General features: G+C 45.2%; 1 protein-coding gene across 3 annotated transcripts in view; it reads right to left on the reverse strand.

Moving 5' to 3' along the window:
• Positions 1-23,240, reverse strand: part of FRMPD1 (FERM and PDZ domain containing 1) — an 85,380-nt gene that overhangs the window by 10,268 nt on the left and 51,872 nt on the right. For 2 of the 3 annotated variants that reach the window (XM_053370532.1, XM_053370531.1), the window contains 8 exons: positions 20,437-20,482; positions 17,409-17,516; positions 9,992-10,087; positions 7,944-8,069; positions 6,163-6,282; positions 4,545-4,681; positions 3,198-3,324; positions 1,301-1,396 (listed from right to left, as the gene is read on the reverse strand). In XM_053370532.1, coding sequence (XP_053226507.1) covers positions 1,301-1,396; positions 3,198-3,324; positions 4,545-4,681; positions 6,163-6,282; positions 7,944-8,069; positions 9,992-10,087; positions 17,409-17,516; positions 20,437-20,482 — 856 coding nt within the window. The remainder of the gene's footprint in view (positions 1-1,300; positions 1,397-3,197; positions 3,325-4,544; positions 4,682-6,162; positions 6,283-7,943; positions 8,070-9,991; positions 10,088-17,408; positions 17,517-20,436; positions 20,483-23,240) is intronic. The other variant, XM_053370533.1, reaches the window with a different exon arrangement.

Here is a 23,240-nt window from a genome sequence, read left to right on the forward strand (position 1 = left end):
GCTGATAAAGAATAATTTTGGAACCCACGCGGGGTTGGAGGGAAATCCAAGGATTCAGAGGATTCTATTTGTATATGATTATGATCTATATATGAATGCAAATGTTAAATGCAAGGTAAAAGAAAATAAGGAAAAGAGAAACAGTAGGCTATTGACCAAGTTAGTTTCAATGCCCTTTGACCTCAAACAGACATTTCTGAAAAGTTCAGATACTCTTTTAAGCATAATTTTTGGGCTATCACCTAAAAATAATATAAATAATGGGCAGGATTCAGCTAAATTGCTGCATGTGCAGAATAAATTTAGCTCATGCAATGAGACATTTTGCCCTCTCCCCTTGCACCACCTAAATCTGCTCCGAAGGACTGGGGGAACCCCCCCAAAAAAAAGATTTAGAAGGAGAGTTGGCGGCTGGGGGTGGGGGGAGTCTTGTTGCACAAGCAGACCTTATTCCATGCACAAATGCTCCATTTAGTGCTATGTTGAATTCCACCTGTTTTCCTATTCTGGAACCTGGTTCTACTACTCTCCTAGCAAGAGCATTTATTTTTGTGTTTCTATATTGTAAACTGCCCTGTGATCTTTGACTGGAGGGCAGTACAGTAGTACCTTGGTTCTCGAACGCCTTGGTACTCGTATGTTTTGGCTCCCGAACACTGAAAACCCGGAAGTAAGTATTCTGGTTTTCGAATGTTTTTTGGAATCCGAACGTCTGACGCGGCTTCCGCTTGAGTGCAGGAAGCTCCTGTAGCCAATCGGAAGCCGCGCCTTGGTTTCTGAATGTTTTTGGGAGTCAAACAGACTTCCGGAACAGATTATGTTCGAGAACTAAGGTACGACTGTATAGAAATTTAATAAGGAAGTAATTTTGACAAACTCCTCCAATGCAGTTCTCCTGTGAAGTGTGTGTGTGTGTGTGTGTGTGTGTGTGTGTGTGTGTGTATTAGTGGAAATAGCATTAAAATGCATTATATTAGGGAAAGTAGCTTGCAAAGAAACATATATTAGGTAACATTGCATACAAAAATTGCTTATTAGGTGAAATTCGCTCCAAAATGCTGATGCATTTTCTTAAGGACTTTAAAAAATAAATAAATCACAGACTGAGGTGAATATGTGGAGAAGTGAAATCAAGTGAGAAACGACGAGTACCCAAAACTGACAAATTTGCCCATCCCTACCCTGGACCCAGACTGCTTCCACGCTCTTGAGTTCTCACAGTAAAGGAGCTGAAAAAAATACATCAAAAGTGTCTTTCAAAGATTGCTGATACACTGTGTTAAACAGATAACGACCTTACCATTAGTGTGGCATTGAAGATCTTTCCTCCATAGAGTTTCAGATCCCCCAGGATCTGCAGATAACACAGACGCACATGTGCTGCTGAGAGGAGGTGCTGCAATGATGGAGAGGAATGCTTAGCAACAGTTCAGAAAACCAGCTATTGTACAAATCAAGGTTAAGCAATGGCAATGCAATGCTGAAACGATAATCTAAGGCAGGGGTGGGAAGCCCTGGGAACTAATGCATAGAATCATAGAATCATAGAATCATAGAGTTGGAAGAGACCACAAGGGCCATCGAGTCCAACCCCCTGCCAAGCAGGAAACACCATCAGAGCACTCCTGACATATGGTTGTCAAGCCTCTGCTTAAAGACCTCCAAAGAAGGAGACTCCACCACACTCCTTGGCAGCAAATTCCACTGTCGAACAGCTCTTACTGTCAGGAAGTTCTTCCTAATGTTTAGGTGGAATCTTCTTTCTTGTATTTTGGATCCATTGCTCCGTGTCCGCTTCTCTGGAGCAGCAGAAAACAACCTTTCTCCCTCCTCTATGTGACATCCTTTTATATATTTGAACATGGCTATCATATCACCCCTTAACCTCCTCTTCTCCAGGCTAAACATGCCCAGCTCCCTTACCTCCAGGTCTCTCCATATGACCTTTGGGAGTCTCACCAGACCACACCCTCTTCCCAGACATACCCTCTTTCCCCAAACCACACCCCTTTGCCAGCTCCGCTTCCTACACTCCTTGAGTACTTTTGCTTGGCTGGAATTTGTCCTGGGACCCACCTTCTATCCTGGTACAAGTGGCGGTGACTATACAGTGGTAGCTTGGTTCTCGAACATAAGCCATTCCAGGAGTCCATTCGACTCCCGAAACTGTTCAAAAACCAAGGTGTAGCTTCCCATTGGCTGCAGGAGCTTCCTGCACTCAAGCGGAAAACCAGAACCAGGGAGCTTATTTGTTCAGCAACTAAGCTGTTCAAAAACCAAGGTACTACTGTATTGCTCTACCAAGCCCCATCACTGCTAGCCAGGTGTTTGGATCAACCTCTAGTGTATGAGTCACTTAGTAGGCTTAAGAGTTTAATATTCTGGGAACATTCTTTCATATGCGGTGGACTTGTAAAAGGGTAAGAGTATTGGGAAATGATCCATAATGAATTGAAATAAATGTTTAAAAGTACTTCTTCCCCCACAAACCAGAGTCCTTTCTGTTGGGGATAAGTCAGATGAAAATTCCCAGGTGTCAAAAAAGGTTATTTATGTATGTCTCTACTGCGGCCCGTGTTTTGTTAGTCCCAAAAATAAAAAATGAGTGAGGTCCCAACCAAAGAAGAATGGCAACTTAAGTTGACAGCATATGCACAGCTTGCAGACTTAACATATAGAAAAAGAGAACAAGAAGAACATATGTTTAGAGAATTATGTTTATTGAATATATGGGAAATAACTGTGTACAGCTGAAAATGCCAGCAGCATTAAGATAAACTCAACAGTATAAATAAGTTTTGATGGCTGCAATAATGGAATACTGGATGGTATGGTTTTTGTAAAATATGCAGGGATCTCTGATATGCAAAATGAACCATGGAAAGAGAAGGGAAGTCATGGATATGTTAAGGATGTAAAAATGAGTACTTTAAATTGTAAAACAGAAAATAAAAAAATATATATACAAAAAAGAGAGTGTTTAATATTCAGCTTGCATCACATGCATGCAGCCAAACCAATCTAACTCTTTTCCACATTGTGTTCTTTACTTTAGTCCACTAAATCTGGAATGGAGAACCTAGACTACTCTAGAATACTGATCAAGATCACTGAACAGATTTGTTCAACAGCAGCAAGCAAACTCTGCAAAACAAAGCAGTCGGGGATCTTTCTGAGATGTGCTAAAGTCACATTACCTTTTGTCTCGGATCCAGCAAGAGTTGATTCCTCTTCATGTGAAAGCTAATGGCCTTTTTGATGTCTTTGCCTTTCATGTTTCGGAGCAGAGTTGGGGAAATAAAGTTTTCGATTCCCCAGTCCTTCCTGTTCAAAAACAACAACAACAAAACCAGAGAGCAAATGTTGGAGAGGATAACCCTACAGAACTCTGTGTTTAAAGAAAGTCATCCCAGAGAGGGAGTGGGGGTCATTGGCTGCATATGATAGAGGTGATCAGAAACTGCTTGACTCTGCCTTTCTGGTGCTAAAAGGTAAAGGGACCCCTGACCATTAGGTCCAGTCGTGGCCGATTCTGGGATTGCGACGCTCATCTCGCTTTATTGGCCGAGGGAGCCGGCGTACAGCTTCTGGGTCATGTGGCCAGCATGACTAAGCCGCTTCTGGCAAGCCAGAGCAGCGCACGGAAACGCCGTTTACCTTCCCGCCGCAGCGGTACCTATTTATCTACTTGCACTTTGATGTGCTTTCGAACTGCTAGGTTGGCAGGAGCAGGGACCGAGCAACGGGAGCTCACCCCGTTGCGGGGATTTGAACCGCTGACCTTCTGATCGGCAAGTCCTAGGCTCTGTGGTTTAACCCACAGCGCCACCCGTGTCCTAATGGCATAGTGAAAGGAAGCATTTGATTTTTCCTTTCCCCCCACCAGTGCCATCATTATTGCAGGGGATCATATGCAATGGGGGGAAAATTAGCACACCAGGAGTTGCTATTGTGGCACTAAGACATAGAGATGGGAAAATCTGTCTCAGTTTCCCCAATCCTAAATTCAATTTGTGATAGTTTTCTAAGCCCTCATAAAAAATTGTTCAGCATTTTCCCCTAATACAATGTATGTTTGTATGTTATTTCCGCTAGCTTTTATGCATTTCAACACCTATTTGACACTAGTTTTGCACATACCTACTTGGCTAGAGAAGTACCGTATTTTTTGCCCAAAAATGAAGGGGAAATGTGTGTGCGTCCTATGGGGCGAATGCAGGCTTTCGCTGAAGCCTGGAGAGCGAGGGGGTCATTGCGCACCGACCCCTCTCGCTCTCCAGGCTTCAGGAAGCTCTCAGCAAGCCTTGGGAGCCCGCGGGAGTTCCCACTGACCCCGGAGCTTGTGGGGCTGGCGGCGGGGAGAAGCGCGCTCCAGCCCCACAAGCTCGGGGAACAGCGGGGAGGCTTCCCCCGCCCCAGCCCCGCGCCTGGGGGGGATTTTTTTTTCTTTATCCCCCCCCAAAACTAGGTGCATCCTATGGGCCGGTGCGTCCTATGGGGCGAAAAATACGGTACATTGCTATATTCGGAGAAGCGTGACTTACTCTATATATTTCAGAGAGACTTTCTGTGGCTGAGCACAGGCGATAATCCGCTCTTGGATGTGCAGCGCAGCCAGCCGTAAAGCAACGCTGCACTTCATCTCGACAGCAAATCTCTCCTGAAGCACATCACTGCAGCTCTGAAAATGACAGAGCCAGGTTAGCAAGATGAGAAAGATACCGTTTCATTTATGCAAGCTATTCCTAACCACAAGCAACCACTCCACCCACCCCGCTAACCCAGAAGTTGGTGTCCCTGGTCAATGGTCCTGTCAAGGCAGAATTTTAGGGCAGAAGTCTAGGGTCCCACTCAGCAAAACGAGTAGGAGGGCTCCCAAATGCAGCTGATCTGGCTTATAACATTTTAAAGTATTGTTGTTGTTTAGTCGTTTAGTCGTGTCCGACTCTTCGTGACCCCCTGGACCAGAGCACGCCAGGCCCTCCTGTCTTCCACTGCCTCCCGCAGTTTGGTCAAACTCATGCTGGTAGCTTCGAGAACACTGTCCAACCATCTCGTCCTCTGTCGTCCCCTTCTCCTTGTGCCCTCCATCTTTCCCAGCACCAGGGTCTTTTCCAGGGAGTCTTCTCTTCTCATGAGGTGGCCAAAGTATTGGAGCCTTCACGATCTGTCCTTCCAGTGAGCCCTCAGGGCTGATTTCCTTCAGAATGGATAGGTTTGATCTTCTTGCAGTCCATGGGACTCTCAAGAGTCTCCTCCAGCACCATAATTCAACAGCATCAATTCTTCGGCGATCAGCCTTCTTGATGGTCCAGCTCTCACTTCCCTATATCACACATAGCTATAACTATATGGACCTTTGTTGGCAAGGTGATGTCTCTGCTTTTTAAGATGCTGTGTAGTAATACATAATACCATCTAAAAAACCCCTTTACCCTAAGACCATTACATCCAGACTGTAAGATGACCCCAATCCACCAGTGATGATGGTAGAGGACACCTAGCAACAATTCTAACAGTAATTGTTTGTTTTCCCCAGTGGCTTGCCAAAGCTGCAGAGTCATAGCATCTCCTACATATGCATACATGAATTTATACATACATACATACATACATACATACATATGCAAGCACACTGGAATCCAAGACAATGACTCTCAAAATGTAATGAAACACAAATGTGAATAAACATGCATAATGAATATACAAATACAAAATACCATGTACTTGCTTTTATATTCCTATTACTGTATTTGTGAAGCTTTACAACATACATGCTTTGGGTTTTTCTCCTTGATAAAATCAAAGTAAAAAAAAAATAGATCAAATTATCTGAGTCAGATTCACATCTGAATATGGATGCTGAAGTTCTCAAGAGCTGCAAATTTGAAAATCCGATCAAGTGCATTGTGTTTTGGATCTTGTTTTAAAAATGTATTTTTTTAAAAAATGAAAAGCACCATTTGTGTGGGATCTATGAGCTATGTATGTGATGCACAGTTGCTAATCTATGCAGGCACTTCAGTGGGATGTGACAGCAGCAGAGCTGTGGCAAAAGTATAAAACTTGAGAAATACCTTTCGGGTTCCTGTTGGTGTTGCTAAAAACCCCAACCAAGGCACATAGGGCTATAGACTGACCCATGATGCATTACCACATCACCTGCAAATAGAGATACTCAAAGGCAACTGGATCTTGCTGCAACAGATCCAGTGGATCCTTGGGTATAAAGCAGACTCTGAAGAGGCAGCGGTAATCATGGGACTCTTTCCTCTGAACTACCTGAAATGAAGAAATAAGAGAATTACCGCCACAACGCAGTGATTTGGCTCAGTATCCAGCTTCCTGAAAATGTCCACTTTCATTTTTGTAATAAGCAAGTTCTTACAGTTTGCAAAGATGGTTGCTTGAAAAAGTGTGGGCAATTCTTAATTTGTGTGTGTGCTCTAGTGGAATAACATTGAGAGAGCCAGTGTGGTGTAGTGGTTAGGAGCAATGGATTTATAATCTGGTGAACCGGGTTTGCTTCCCCGCTCCTCCACATGCAGCTGCTGGGTGACCTTGGGCTAGTCACACTTCTCTGAAGTCTCTCAGCCCCACTCACCTCACAGAGGTTTGTTGTGGGGGAGGAAGGGAAAGGAGATTGTTAGCCACTTGGAGACTCCTTCAGGTAATGATAAAGCGGGATATCAAATCCAAACTCTTCTTCTTCTTCTCTTCTACTAACAAAGCTTGATTGTCATTTTCTTTCAAGATCAAATCAATACTATTTTGATCCTTTTTCATGGGGCTCCTAAAAGGTGTGGGGCCCACAGGCAGGTGCCTATTCTGCCTATTTGGTAACCCGGGACTGGAGGAACTGTTGAATATGATATCTTAGGGCTAAGTGGGTGGAGTTTCACTATCCAGTTTAGCTCCTTGCACCTCCGTTGTCTATAGTGGAAGTGGAATAGATTTTGCAGAACAGTATATTTATCAGGATTATCTGGAGTTTATGGGGGGGGGGCATTTGCCTGAAATCCACCTGAAGTCTGATATGACTCAAAGGACATTCCATTGGTGTTTTAGACAAAGAACAACAAACAGATGATAAAGTCAGCACTTATGAGCTACCACCACCAGCAATACCTAGAGAGAGGGCCAGAGATTTGCTCTGAACAACAGAATGCATGGCTGTTGGAACACTATTCTGAAATGCTAGCAGTTCATATGACAGGAACAGATCCATGTGAGAATTGGCATTTTTGGAGAGCTCCAATGAAGCTGCTTCCAGTCACCCACAACCCACACATTCTGAGGAGCCATCCCTCCCTTTTAGTAGCTGCTAGCCTAGATGAACTAGCAAGATCATTCATTTATTTATATCTTCCGATGAAGTATCTCAAAGCAATTTCACAATACAACACAGGCAATTGAATATAGTGGTACCTCAGTTTTCGAACGTAATCTATTCCGGAAGACAGTTCAACTTCCAAAACATTTGAAAACCGAAGCATTTACTTCCGGAAGACTCAATACGGAAGCCGCGTGGCACGTTTGACTTCCAAAAAGCATTCGAAAACCGAAGCAGTTACTTCTGGGTTTTTGGCATTTGAAAACCGAAATATTCAACTTCCGAGACATTCAAAAACTGAAATGTTCAACTTCCAAGACGTTCAAAAACCGAGGTACCACTGTATTTTAAAAATCCAGCTAAAATAATTGCACAAACATTTAAACATGGGCCCTGCCTTTCCCCTCAGAATGGAGCCCAAGGGTTGGATTAGTAAAGGAGCTCGTTAGGAGTAATAAAGGAGATCAGAGGGACCGTTGTGCCAACGCATTGACGGTAGCTCAAATTCCCTGCAACAGGAAGTTATTGATTCTGTAATGTACTTCCTGTTGCTCTTCCCATTTGTCCACCACCCTTCGCTGATGGGAGCACCAAAAGTACTGCAACTGACCTGTCCGATGAGTTCATCCTCATGCAGAAGATACATCTTCAACACATTGTACTGCTCTTCCAAGACCAAGGCAAAATAACCAATGCTCCGGATAGAGAGCTTCTCTTTCAAAGTGAGAATAATGTCCTGCCAATTATTGATGGCAAAGCAACAAATTAAACAGCAAATCTATGCCCCAGATAAATTATCTCGGACTACGCGTGGATATTCCCGCAGCTGGGAGTACACGTCAGGCAACGTGAAGCGTCCATATTGGGTGGCAGATCTGGAGCACCGTTAATGGCAGCAGAGTGGACGAGAGGCAGAGCTGACCCATGGGGCGAATTCCTTGACAAACTACCCTTTCAAATGTGTCCTAGATGTTTCAGAGCACAGCAGGTTTCTTGGTACAAAAGCTTACCCATTGTGATGGACTCTCTAATTCCAGGGGTTACTAAGCACCCCAAATCTCATGGGTCTCACTGGGATTTTATAATGATTTGGGGAGGAGGGGGGGAGAAGAAGTCACGCCCATATGGGTTAAAACAGATATTAGCATGGGGTACAACCCATCACAGAATTACGGATGCTTGCCTTGTTTTTGTATTTTGCGTTCAAATTTTGTATTTGTATGTTGTGAGCCGCCCTGTGATGTTGAGATGAAAGGCGACATACAAATTCAATTAAAAAATATAAAAATAGAAAGAACCAGTGGTATGCATAACCGGATGGCGGACATAGATTTTTGTGATAAGACATATCGGGCCACAGCAAAATCTACCATGCAGAGCATCCTACAGAAACAGCATGAAATCAAAACTAGATAAGCTTACCAAATAAGCCCTAGATGGGCATTTCTCTCTCTACACATCAACTGTAGACCCATCACCTGGTCTCCTGCCAGCCCCACCTGCACTCTGTCTATGCATAGGGGAACATCTGAATAGAGAAGGCTGTTGAATGTGTGTAGGAAGCCCACATGACCCTGTGCTCAGCAGACTTGCCCCATCAATTCTTCCCCCAGTGCAAGGATAGCATGAAGGCAGGGCTGGCAGGAGGCAGGACAGTGGGGTGGCACTAGCATGCACAGCCCTGCTACCCTTTTGCACAATGTTACATGGAGAGGGAGCAAAATTGCCTGAATGGGGCTACTGATACAGGTAAAAAGGTAAAGGGACCCCTGACCATTAGGTCCAGTAATGACCGACTCTGGGGTTGCGGCACTCCTCATCTCGCTTTATTGGCCGAGGGAGCCGGCGTACAGCTTCCGGGTCATGTGGCCAGCATGACTAAGCCGCTTCTGGTGAACCAGAGCAGTGTACGCAAATGCCGTTTATCTCCCCGCCGGAGCGGTACCTATTTATCTACTTGCACTTTGACGTGCTTTCAAACTGCTAGGTTGGCAGGAGCAGGGACCGAGCAACGGGAGCTCACCCCGTCGCGGGGATTCGAACCGCCAACCTTCTGATCGGCAAGTCCTAGGCTCTGTGGTTTAACACACAGCGCCACCTGCGTCCCGCATTGATACAGGTAGGAAGTGCTGAATAATAATAATAATAATAATAATAATAATAATAATAATAATAATAAATTATTTATACCCCGCCCATCTGACTGAGTTTCCCCAGCCACTCTGGGCCGCTCCCAATCAAGTGTTAAAAACAATGCAGCATTAAATATTAAAAACTTCCCTAAACAGGGCTGCCTTCAGATGTCTTTTGAAGATAGGATAGCTGCTTATTTCCTTCACATCTCAAGGGAGGGTGTTCCACAGGGTGGGCGCCACTACCAAGAAGGCCCTCTGTCTGGTTCCCTGTAACCTCACTTCTCGCAATGAGAGAACCGCCAGAAGGCCCTCGGTGCTTTACTGGGGTGGCACAAGTCACCCATTCAAGACTGGGCTCTGTGTGTGTGTTTGTGTGTGTGTGTGTGTGTGCAACCTCCATATTCTATTTCCAAGGCACTTCTCAATACCCAAATGTTCATTTGTGCATCAGGCCCCAGCACTTTCTGCAATATAATAGAACTCAAAATATAACAGGTAAAATCGAGAGTCCAGCTCAGAGTACCTTGACAGTAGTGCTGGAGTCAAACTTGAAAGCTTTTGTCTGTCCATTTTCCAGATACACCTTGAGAACGTTGGGCATGCACAGCAGAGAACTTCCCTGGAAGACCAAAAGACACAATCTAGCCGCCATACAGTGTTTTTCTTTGTTTCAAGAGTTCTGCTTGGCAGATCTATCGGGAACATGTCATCTTCGGCGATCACATACGACCCAAAGGCAATCTCTTAATACAATTATTATTGCACCTACAAAATAAGCTTCACTTTGCCTAGGGTTGAGAACCTCAGACCTGGGGGACTAAACATGGCCCCCAGACCTCTCTATTTGGCTTTCGGAGCTCTTCCCTCTCCCCAGGTCACACTTTGCACTGGTCTTCCTTTGCACCTGGAGTGGTTTTCCCTGGCTGGAATGTGCTCTTGAACTCTGATAACAACTCTTCCTTATCTGGACAAAGGATAGGTAAAGGTAAAGGGACCCCTGACCATTAGGTGCAGTCGTGACCGACTCTGGGGTTGCGGCACTCATCTCGCTTTATTGGCCAAGGGAGATGGCGTACAGCTTCCGGGTCATGTGGCCAGCATGACTAAGCCGCTTCTGGCGAACCAGAGCAGCACACGGAAGCGCCATTTACCTTCCCGCCAGAGCGGTACCTATTTATCTACTTGCACTTTGACGTGCTTTCGAACTGCTAGTTTGACAGGAGCAAGGACTGAGCAACGGGAGCTCACCCCGTTGTGGGGATTTGAACCGCTGGCCTTCTGATCGGCAAGTCCTAGGCTCTGTGGTTTAACCCACAGCGCCACCTGCGTCCCTGGACGGAGGATAGAGAGGGGTGAATGAGGAAGTTTTAACCAAACTGAATGTCATTGCTACATTCCCCATCTGCTACATCCCCAATGCCCACCAAAGTCAATGGGGCCCAAGGATTAATTTAAATTAGGGATGGGTTAGAAATTTGATTCAGTTCCCATTTAAAAGCGAACGTGCCAGATTTGCCCTTCCCAAAATGATACGAAAACTGAAACGCAGCCGTCCTGTAAAAGGCACACTGCTGCGAATTTTGCAATGCACTTCCCGAGCCAAGTAACCTGTACAAAAATGCATGTGCCTGACTGGTGTGCATAAAAATGCCTATGACAATGAAAATAATGTACAAAAGCATTCAGTATCGTATTAGGCAAAAATGCTCTGCAAAATGTGTGACAATATTGCATATAAATGTGCATATTATGAAAATTTCGCCCAAAAATGCTAATGGATTTAAAGAAAAGTGAATAAATTTGATTATAATTGGAATATTGTTGTTTAATAATGATATTGGAAAGCTCTTACATTCAGATACAAAGAAACTCAGGAGGGAGGGACTAGTGGAAGTCAATTAATATGTTCATAAGGTTGGATTTTTAAACAATTAAGTTCGTTTTTATTGTTTGTTTTTCGTCTTTTTTCTTTGATGTATTCTTTTGTTTTTGTTTTGTTTTGACCTTCGGTTGTGCAATATTGGTTACAATTGTGGAAAATTTAATAAAAATTATTGGGGGGGGAAATGCTAATGGATTTTTGTTAGGACCTTTTTTAAAAAAATGCAAATTGACATGGAAATGTGGTGAACTGCATCTGAGACAGATCAAATGAGAAACAGAGTGGAAGTGACCTTGACAATATTAACTCATCCCTATATTAACTCATCCCTATTTTAAATTGAGCTGCTATTATTATTATTATTATTATTAGCAGCTCAATTTAAAATTATTATTATTATTATTAATAATAATAATACAGTGGTACCTCAGGTTACATATGCTTCAGGTTACAGACTCCGCTAACCCAGAAATAGTACCTCGGGTTAAGAACTTTGCTTCAGGATGAGAACAGAAATCGTGCAGCAGTGGCAGCAGGAGGCCCCATTAGCTAAAGTGGTGCTTCAGGTTAAGAACAGTTTCAGGTTAAGAGCGGACCTCCAGAACGAATTAAGTACTTAACCTGAGGTACCACTGCATTATGTATTAATTTATATACTACTTATATGCCAAATTGACTTTTAAAGGGTTTACAAAGTAACATATCATGAGGCAGCACACCACCTCATGTCATTTAAAAAAAAATATTAAATTACATTTGTAAACCGCCCTTACTCCAAAGGATCACAGGGGGTGCTTCCAGCGTAAAACACAAAATAAAAACGCAAAACACACAAGGTAACAATAGCAAACAAAGCAAAACACCAATGTTTGGGAGATGTCAAAGATTCTCTGCCATTTCCACGGACAGAAAATATCCTCTTTGCCATCTCCCAGACATCTGGCAGCATATTGCTTTCTCCAGAACACACTGTTTTCTAGCAACAGAATCAAATTAAAGTGTTAGTCAAATTGCGGCACTGCAGCCACCAAGCAGACACTCATTTGCTGAGTTGCCCAATGCAGGCACGCTCTATTCTACTTGCCCCATGGGGCCAGGATCCTAGAAGATGTGATTTGGTCAAGCGCCATCAGTTTCCAGGCCCTTGGTGCAATGTGGTTTACTTATATTTCTGTACCATTCTCCCAGATAAAAGGTCAGGGCAGTGCACAGCAAGACAAAAAAATAAAAGAATCAAAGTCAGACCATTCGTCTGGCTACCTCAGTATTGTCTACAAAGACTGCTAACAGATCGCCAGTGTTTCAGGCAGGGAACATTTTCACCCCACCCCGGAACCTTCTACACTAGTGGCCAAAATTGTGGAAACCCTTTGGGGAAAGTGTATTTCCGAGGTTTGATGGTTCATGGCGCTGTGGGTTAAACCACAGAGCCTAGGACTTGCCGATCAGAAGGCCAGCGGTTCGAATCCCCGCAATGGGGTGAGCTCCCGTTGCTCGGTCCCCGCTCCTGCCAACCCAACAGTTCCAAAGCATGTCAAAGTGCAAGTAGATAAATAGATACCGCTCCGGCTGGAAGGTAAATGGCGTTTCCGTGCGCTGCTCTGGTTCGCCAGAAGCGGCTTAGTCATGCTGGCCACGTGACCCAGAAGCTGTATGCTGGCTCCCTCGGCCAATAAAGCAAGATGAGCGCCACAACCCCAGAGTCGGTCACGACTGGACCTAATGGTCAGGGGTCCCTTTACCTTTAACAACTGATTGGCTCTCTAAACACTCATGCTCATTGGCTACATTCAAATGCAGCCAAGCTACTGCATATCAACCTAAGCAAGTGGTGTTTCCTTTTCTGGTTATTTGACTGTAACTTTTGACAGAATTGAACAAACCTTGTTGCATTACATTCTTCATTAAATTATCTTTCCATTTCTTTGGCAAACATTGAATAACTCTTGCAGTGTTACAAAAACTTTGGAGGATTATAAAAATTTGGAGGAACTATAATATGCAGTTGAATAAGATATTTAAAAGACCCACAGAGGGGAGGAGGGAGTCCTAAGATTCGGTAGAATCTTTATTCTAAAACTTAAATGTGCAAATTGTGTGTATTATTTTGAAAAAATCAATAAAAATTATTATTAAAAAATCTTTCCATTGATAAATAATTTTATGATATTACTCCAAAAAGAAAGTGGTGTGATGAGCCATCAAACCTCAGAAACATACTTTCCCCAAAAGGTTTCCACAATTTTGGCCGCTAGTGTACATGCAGAACAGATGTGCAACTGTTGTCCATTCTTGCACTAGTTTACTTACTTAAGCAGTTTGTACAGTCAGTCAATGACCGTTCTGCTTCCAGAAGCCATTTTGTGGCTATCTGTGGTGGATTATTTCTTAGCAGCCATTCTTTAATATTAATAAACTTCAATATTAAAATTCCCAACCGAATAGCATTTTACTGTTGGGTTTTATTATTCTGCGATTTTGGTTTGAAATCTCCTTTGAGCCCTTTTAGCAGAACAGCAACTGGGAAATCATTTGTAAGCAGAAACCGAAGTCTTGGGTTGAATCAAATGCCCATGTTGTGGAATGCACTTTCAATGGACATGACAAAGTATACGCCGATCCGGAGCTCATCATTTTTACCTTGCAAAAAATCCTTAGATGACCTCGTGCTCCCATATAGCTTTGTCTTAAAGCAATAAACAAGACTTACCCTGGAAAATTAAGGTTTTAAAAGCATTTGGTCTCATCAACAATTCATGCCCTCAAACCGAAGGTTCATATTTCAGCTGCGTGAAAGCAATTCTGGGCTTTTTCCAAGCAAAACTTTTGTTTCGGAACAATGTTCTCATTTAAACTGATCATTCTGATATGCATTTTTTTTTAAGAAAGCAAGTTACTATGCCGTTTTTGAAAACCTGCTAAAATTATTTGGAAGTGCTCTTTTCCTGCACAGCCACAGTGGCTGTGCTCAGAGGGATCGCCATAGGGTACAACTTTGTTTCATTCTCCCCGCACCCTTAACCTTTGGGGCATGCATTCTGGGAGGTCAACAGTAGGTGGAGCCAGGGTCAACATTAAGCAGAGTCAAATGGAGTTGACTGATGCTGGGGCAGTGACCCTTTTCCCTTAAAGGGCCAACCTGCACTACTATAGCTTATAGGGGACGCGGGTGGCACTGTGGTCTAAACCACTGAGCCTCCTGGGCTTGCCAATCAGAAGGTCGGCAGTTCGAATCCCCGCGACGGGATGAGCTCCCATTGCTCTGTCCCAGCTCCTGCCAACCTATCAGTTTGAAAACATACCAGTGCAAGTAGATAAATAGGTACCGCTGAGGCAGGAAGGTAAACGGCATTTCCGTCACGGTGTCCCGTTGTGCCAGAAGCGGTTTAGTCATGCTGGCCACATGACCTGGAAAGCTTTCTGTGGACAAACGCTGGCTTCCTCAGCCTGAAGCGAGATGAGCGCCGCAACCCCATAGTCACCTATGACTGGACTTAACCGTCCAGGGATCCTTTACCTTTTATACCTTTACTCTAGCTCAGGGGTTGTCAACCTGGTCCCTACCTCCCACTAGTGGGTGTTTCAGGATTCTAGGTGGGCGGTAGGGGGCTCTATGGCACAAGCTGAATCCTCCTTCCATCGAGCACTGAAAATTTTAACATCAAGAAAGATGCATTAGTGGGCGGTAGGTATAAAAAGGTTGACTACCCCTTCTCTAAGGGACGCGGGTGGCGCTATGGGTTAAACCACAGAGCCTAGGACTTGCCGATCAGAAGGTTGGTGGTTCGAATCTCCGCTATGGGGTGAACTCCCATTGCTCGGTCCCTGCTCCTGCCAACCTAGCAGTTCAAAAGCATGTCAAAGTGCAAGTAGATAAATAGGTACCACTCCAGCAGGAAGGTAAATGGCGTTTCCATGTGCTGCTCTGGTTCGCCAGAAGCGGCTTAGTCATGCTGGCCACATAACCCGGAAGCTGTATGCCAGCTCCCTTGGCCAATAAAGTGAGATGAGCGCTGCAACCCCAGAGTCGGTCACGACTGGACCTAATGGTCAGGGGTCCCTTTACCTTTACCCCTGCTCTAGCTTATACTCCTTGGGCTGGATGGGGCTGTGGGCTGCATTCCCAGACCTCCCATTCCTTGTTACAATAACCTGATGCAGTGCTTGCTCTGTGTGCATTCATGCACCAAGAGGTTTTGTGATGAAAAACAAGCCTCTATATGGGGATATTTCAGATGTGGGCTCTGAACACCTATGGAAGAAAGTTTTCTCTTTATTCCAGAAAGTATAGCCTGCTTTTCTGCAGCTGAACACAAGGCAGTTTGCAATCAGCACACACACACAAATGGACTAAATAATGTAAAACAATTTTAGTTTCCATTTTCTACTGGAGGAAATATTTTTTAAAAGAACAGTAAAAGGTTAATTGCCTGACTTTTGTACTCTTTTACCATAGTAGGGAAATAAACTATTAAAGCAGCCCAACCATTCTAAGAGTGAGCTGTAGATTTTGTTTATTGTAAAGGTAAAGGTACCCCTGCCTGTACGGGCCAGTCGTGTCCGACTCTAGGGTTGCGCGCTCATCTCGCTCAAGAGGCCGGGAGCCAGTGCCGTCCGGAGACACTTTCGGGTCACGTGGCCAGCGTGACTAAGCGGCATCTGGCGAGCCAGCACCAGCGCCGCACACGGAAACGCCGTTTACCTTCCCACTATAAAGCGGTACCTATTTATCTACTTGCACTTAGGGGTGCTTTCGAACTGCTAGGTGGGCAGGAGCTGGGACCGAACGACAGGAGCTCACCCCGCCGTGGGGATTCCAACTGCCGACCATGCGATCGGCAAGTCCTAGGCACTGAGGTTTTACCCACAGCGCCACCCGCGTCCCTTATTGTTTATTTTACTTGTACTCAATAAAGCTGCCTCCAGGATTTCCACTTGAAAAACTGTGCATCTGCACAGTTTTGTTTCTTTGGTTTATTGGTGTGCACACCTCAAAGGTTTTCAAGTCAGATGCTATAGTTTTCAAGAACTCAGCTACGTTAGTAAAGAAACAGGGATTTGAATGTGCTATAAACATGCAACACCAGGTGCCGCCAGAGAGCAAGAAATTTTAAAACACGATTTCCCATAGATTTTGTTTGTTTGTTATAATCTAATTTCTGGCTTATTTATAGCAGGTTTTCCCAGTGTTTCTTTTTATTTTATTTTATTGGGCTTTATAAACAAGAATAATGTTATACAAATAAGTATACCAAGTTTTCTCATGTCATTTGTATATCACAAAAATAGCATAATAAATGTGGAGTAATATCTACAACATATGGTTCATTATTAGTGCTCAATGTATAAGTTATTGGTTCATGAATTGGTTTAAACAACTAGGATGAAAAGAGGGGGAAAGACGGGGAGGGGGGAATGGTAAGTGGGGTGGGGTGGGGTCGTTATGCTTCTATTCTGTTTTTCCTGTGTTTAGATCTAACCCAAGTTGGATCGAAGCTGATTGTGGCAGGCTGGAATGCGTCAAACTTCAGCATTTTGCAAGAAACCACAGGATAGTTCTGTGGATTAAAAAAACCCGGCCGTGGAAACACACAGGATTCAGAGTAAACCGTAATGGGTACACAGCCAAAGAGGGGCACAAACAAGGAGGTTTTGGCAATACACAGATATATATAAATATAAGGAACTAATAAACCAGTCACAAGGCCAATAACTAGTCAGCTAAGTTTTCATAGAATCATAGAATTGTGGAGTTAGAAGGGACCCTGAAAATCATCTAGTCCAATCCACTGCAATACAGGAAAATTCGGCTGTCCCATGCGGGGATTGAACCTGCAACCTTGGTGTTATGAGCACCATGCCCTAACCAACTGAGCTATCCTTAAACTGGTTATCAGTCCTAAGCACAACTTTCAATTCCACTAACCCAGTACAGGGGCAGCCAACAAGGTGCCTTCGTGATGTTAATGACCGACATCCTCCATGCAAATGTATTTTGACAACCTGACCATTGCTCCAAGGCTGTTTCTTCCGGCATAATGGCCGCGTTGGCACATACCTGAGTATGTCCGTTCACGACTACTTCCTCTGCAAAGCGGACTTTGACGGGATTTGTCTTGAGCCTGGCTCTTTTCTCGGCTGTAAGAAAGGAGGATTTAGGGCCACCCTGCAAAGACAACGGCATTGAGTTTGCAAAGTACAACACCCTGACAGCAACATGGTAACATGACAACAAACCCTGTCGGTTTGACATCATCACGATTTTCACAATCTCACCTAAGGAGCAGAAGAAGAAGAAGAGTTTGGATTTGATATCCCGCTTTATCACCACCCGAAGGAGTCTCAAAGTGGCTAACATTCTCCTTTCCCTTCCTCCCTCACAAGAAACACTCTGTGAGGTGAGTGGGGCTGAGAGACTTCAAAGAAGTGTGACTGGCCCAACGTCACCCAGCAGCTGCATGTGGAGGAGCGGAGACGCGAACCCGGTTCACCAGATTACGGGTCTACTGCTCTTAACCACTACACCACACTGGCTCTCCCTCCACTGGTGGGGTTGGTCCTCCCCGGGTGTCATCACTGAGGGGGGTGACATTTGGCGCGCCACCTGCCCGCGACTCCCAAGCCTACCCCAATCCGTTGGGGGAAGGGGCGGAGCTGTGCCGCTTTGCCAGCGGCTTTCTCCCCTTCCCCCTTTGTTTTGACAGCTCGGGGGAGGCTTGGGAGTCACCATTGCCCCCCGCTCCCAGGCTACTTCCTGGGGTGTGTGTGTGTGTGGGGGGGAGTGTTATGTACTGAAGTTCTCACCCTGGGCCAGCAGGGGGATACTGTAGATAGTTATGCAAATAAGGGGCCGAAAGTGACGTTCAGTGATTTCGCTCAGTGATTCAGCTCCGCTCAGAGGGTGGCTGCATCTGGCTGTGCTTTGTTGTCCATCAATCCCACCTTCGTCGCCAGTGTTAAGTTGTGGGTGAACATATCAGACGACACAGCGATTCTTCAAACAGCTCTTGTTTATTCACAGGCCAGAACAGAACTGAACTGAAGGGTTCAGTCAGCCTGCTTATATAGAGCTCCAGTACAACGTAACTGTAACAATTTTCTAAAACTATCCAATCACTGAACGTCACTTTCGATCCCTTATTTGCATAACTATCTACAGTATCCCCCTTCTGGCCCAGGGTGAGAATGTCAGTACATAACAGGGAGTGTTGGGATATTCCATTTCACCTTAAGGAACAGGCATGATTGTTGTGTGTCACATGTCTGTTTACATGCCAGCACAGTATGCTGGGAACTTCCATTTGTCTATAACTTTTGCTTTGGACACGAAGGAGATCAGATATGTTTCCTTTTGCCCTCATATACGCTGAATAAACTGCCTGTAAATATACTCACACAGCCTCTCCTGCCCCTTCTGTTTGGGCAGTGTTTACTCTGCTGAGTAGCGTGCCCTAGCTTTTGACGCTCAGGTCACAGATTCATGCTGCACCAAGGACTGGAGGTTGCCTGGCACACCGGCCGGTGGGCTGGAGCCAGCTGGGGGCCTGCCAATTGCCCCCGTTTCCTTGGTTGCATGCCAACAGGGGGAGCCTCCCCCGAGCTGTCAAAAGGAAGAGGGAAGGGAGGAAGGCTGCTGGCAAAGCGGTGTGGCTCCCTTCACTCACCCCCAGGAAGCAGCCCGCCACGGGCGGCTCAACCTTTGGTATGCACGCCTCTGTGCTCCCCTGGGACTCTCACCCCGTCCCCCCGTGGGCAGCTTGCCCCGCCCCTGGGAGCACAGCATGTGCGCTGCTCCGGGTGCCGGAGCAGCTAGCTCCGTCTCTGCTACCAAGCCATTAAAAATAGTCCTGCTGGATCTGATCAAGCGTCCATTTTGACCAGCGTTCTTTCCTGCAACAGCTCTCCTGACGCCTCTGGGAACTTCACAAAGAGCACCTTAAGGAGAAGGACTTCCTTTTCGTTTGCCTACGGCAACCCAATGCAGAGAAATGGTAGCCTAATGATCTGTTGTTGTTGTTGTTTTGTTGTTGTTGTTGTTTTAAAAAATGACTTGCAGGGAGGGGGCGAATCAGAAATGGAGAAATGTGTGGAGTGGGAGACAACGCTTTCGCTGTTTGAATTGCTCCAAATTTATTGACTGAATGTGCATCCTCACCCAGAAATAAATAAATAAGTGGCTTACAAAACCAAACCATGCTCAAAACGTGAAACGTCGTCATTAAAGCCCACCAAAAAGCTGGGGCAATATCCAGGTTACAACGGAGACAGAGTAAAACAGCTCAGTTTTGCAATAACCTGCAGTTTCTATAAGAGTCTGTATTTAAAGCAGGTGAATGAATGAGCAAATTGAGTGAATTTGGATATGCAGAGGATATTAAAAATAAATTTAAGGAACGGCAGAAAGAGGGGGAAGGAAGTCCAGTTTTGAAATGTTAAAATGATTGTAAAATTAGCAAAATGTATACAACTAGTGAAATGTATAAACTTGAAAAGCATAAATAAAAATTGAAAAGCTGGAAAAAAACCCCAAAAGCAGCTCAGATTTAAAACGCAATGAAAACGTCAGAGTGAATTAGAAAGTCTTCACTGGGCACCAAAGTGGACCTCACTCGTATGGCTGTTCTCACGGGAAGGTTTCTAAATGCAGAAAACATATTTGGAGAGTGATTTGGAAGGGGAAAACAGCAGGAAGGCAAGGGTTAAGCGCCACCTTGTGCCTGCTTTTCTTTACCCCCTAGCTGCTCCCTGGAAGCAGCTTATCTTCATCTCGACAGGCTGTCAACAGGATACGGTCACACACGTTGGCATGCAGTGGGTGCTCAACCCTCTGTCCATAATGTTGCACTAATGCCAGGATGGCAGCAACATTACGGTGAGGGCAAAATGTCCGCCAGTGATGTGTGTGGCTTCTCCTGAGTTGCAAAAAGTGCAGGTTCCCTAGTCTCAGGGACATCTCCCCCTACTCATCCTTTGTAACTCTTAAGATTACCTCCGGGAACATCTCGTTTGCGCACACCCACCAGAAGGCCAAACCCTGACCCCCCCAGGAGCATTTCAAACCCCAGGGGTACATGAAGGCAATTTACCGAGGTGCATCGGAGAACTGTAAACTGGAGAGTGTCTTCTGATTCCCTGTAAGGCAAAAAAGAAAGAAAATGAAAATATACAACAGCTGTTTCCACAAGGGAGATAATACATACCCTGGATAGTAGCAAAACTACCTTTTATCTAAAGACGTACAGTGGTACCTCGGGTTAAGTACTTAATTCGTTCCGGAGGTCTGTTCTTAACCTGAAACTGTTCTTAACCTGAAGCACCACTTTAGCTAATGGGACCTCCTGCTGCTGCCACACCGCCGATTTCTGTTCTCATCCTGAAGCAAAGTTCTTAACCTGAAGCACTATTTCTGGGTTAGCGGAGTCTGTAACCTGAAGCGTATGTAACCTGAAGCGTATGTAACCCGAGGTACCACTGCACTATGAGTTATTGACTTCATCCAGGCCCCGTTGCTTTCAGTACCACTTATACACAGATGGTAAAAGGTAAAAGGTAAAGGACCCCTGGATGGTTAAGTCTGGTCAAAGGTGATTATGGGGTTGTGGCAATCATCTTGCTTTCAGGCTGAGGGAGCCAGCGTTTGTCCACAGACAACTTTCTGGGTCATGTGGCCAGCAAGACTAAACCGCTTCTGGGCGCAACAGGACACCGTGATGGAAACCAGAGCGCACAGAAACGCCGTTTACTTTCCCGCCACAGTGGTACCTATTTATCTACTTGCACTGGTGTGCTTTCAAACTGCTAGGTTGGCAGGAGCTGGGACCGAGCAATGGGAGCTCACCCTGTTGTGGGGATTCGAACTGCTGACCTTCTGAACGGCAAGCCCAAGAGACTCAGTGGTTTAGACCATCAGCGCCACACAGATAACACCCAAGTTACCTCTATCACTCTAATTTAAACTGTCTTCCTCATTCAAGTCTTGCATCTCCAACCATCTCCCCAATATTCCTGTCTGGATGCTTCGCTGCCATCTCAAACACCATATGACTTGTAAAGTGGTCCTTCGGGTTACATACGCTTCAGGTTACAGACTCTGCTAACCCAGAAATATTACCTCGGGTTAAGAACTTTGCTTCAGGATGAGAACAGAAATTGAGCTGTGGCAGCAGCAGGAGGCCCCAATAGCTAAAGTGGTGCTTCAGGTTAAGAACAGTTTCAGGTTAAGAACGAACCTCCGGAACGAATTAAGTACTTAACCCGAGGTACCACTGTATTCTGTAAAGTGCTATGTGTCAGGTATGTGTGCAGAAGCCAGGCCCTGTGACCAGGACTGGGGCCTTCCTAAGTTTGTTCTGAAGAGGCAAGGCGCGGCCTCACAGGTGAGGCCAATTGGTAACTCACAGCACCTGGTGGCAAGAGCTGGGAAGGGATATAAGGTCAGCATTTCCCTTCAGCTCTTTGCCACAGCTGACGGAGCGTCTCCACCCCCACCGTTCTACCCGGACACTGAGGTCCAGCGCCGAGGGCCTTCTGGTGGTTCCCTCACTGCGAGAAGCCAAGTTACAGGGAACCAGGCAGAGGGCCTTCTCGGTAGTGGCGCCCTCCCTGTGGAACGCCCTCCCACCAGATGTCAAAGAGAACAACAACTACCAGACTTTTAGAAGACATCTGAAGGCAGCCCTGTTTAGGGAAGCTTTTAATGTTTGATGTATTACAGTATTTTAATATTTTTTTGGAAGCCGCCCAGAGTGGCTGGGGTATAAATAAATAAATAAATAATAATAATAATTATTATTATTACAAAACACGTTCCCTGCCTTGCTGCGTTTGGTTCCTTGACTCCTTGCTTCTTGATCCTTGGACCCTTGACTTCATGACTCCCAGCTCTCCTGGTTTCCTGAGTCCTGGCTTCTGGACCCCTGTTCCTGCTCCCACCCCACCATCTTGCCCCCGGTCCTGATGTCCCCTGCCAGGACTTCGATCGCCCGTGAACCGGACCGTGACACCAAGGGACTTCAGAAATAAGTAACTCTTGATTGAACATGGTTAGGAGATGCCACAGAAAAATCTGGATCCTCCTTGGGATACCCAAACCCTGTCTTTGCTAGCACAAATCTCTGGTGAGAACCTAAGCTGTCCCTGTCCCTACCAGAGAAGAATGGCAGATTAAGTTGATGGATTATGCCGAAATGGCAAAACTGACCAGAAGAATCAGAAATCAGGAAGACCAAAATTTTAATCAGGAATGGGGGGAATTTATAATTTACCTTAAAAACCATTGCAAACAGTTAAAATCGTTAGTAGGATTGGAATAACACTTGCAGTTTAATGGTGAATTTTGGACATGAGATGTAAAAGATTTGGATTATGATGAAAGATGCAGGAGGAAATGATTAACAATAGGAGCCACAAAAGGGAGGAGGGAAGTCCAGGAGATTCTTTGGAATCTTGTTTTTATGTTGTATATGCGATTGTAAAACTTTAATCTGAAAAGTCAAATAAATGAATTTATATATATATAAAGAGAGAACCTAAGCTTTTCCTGGAGCCCAGCTGCATTATCTAATTCTTTGGGCATGCTCATGTAAGGTAAGGTACCCCTGCCCGTACGGGCCAGTCGTGTCCGACTCTAGGGTTGTGCGCCCATCTCACTTAAGAGGCCGGGGGCCAGCGCTGTCCGGAGACACTTCCGGGTCACGTGGCCAGCGTGACGAAGCTGCTCTGGCGAGCCAGCACCAGCGCAGCGCACAGAAACACTGTTTACCTTCCCGCTATAAAGCGGTACCTATTTATCTACTTGCACTTAGGGGTGCTTTCGAACTGCTAGGTGGGCAGGAGCTGGGACCCAAAGACGGGAGCTCACCCTGCCGCAGGGATTCGAACCGCTGACCAT

Source organism: Podarcis raffonei, chromosome 17 (assembly GCF_027172205.1).
Source record: "Podarcis raffonei isolate rPodRaf1 chromosome 17, rPodRaf1.pri, whole genome shotgun sequence".
NCBI lineage: Eukaryota > Metazoa > Chordata > Lepidosauria > Squamata > Lacertidae > Podarcis > Podarcis raffonei.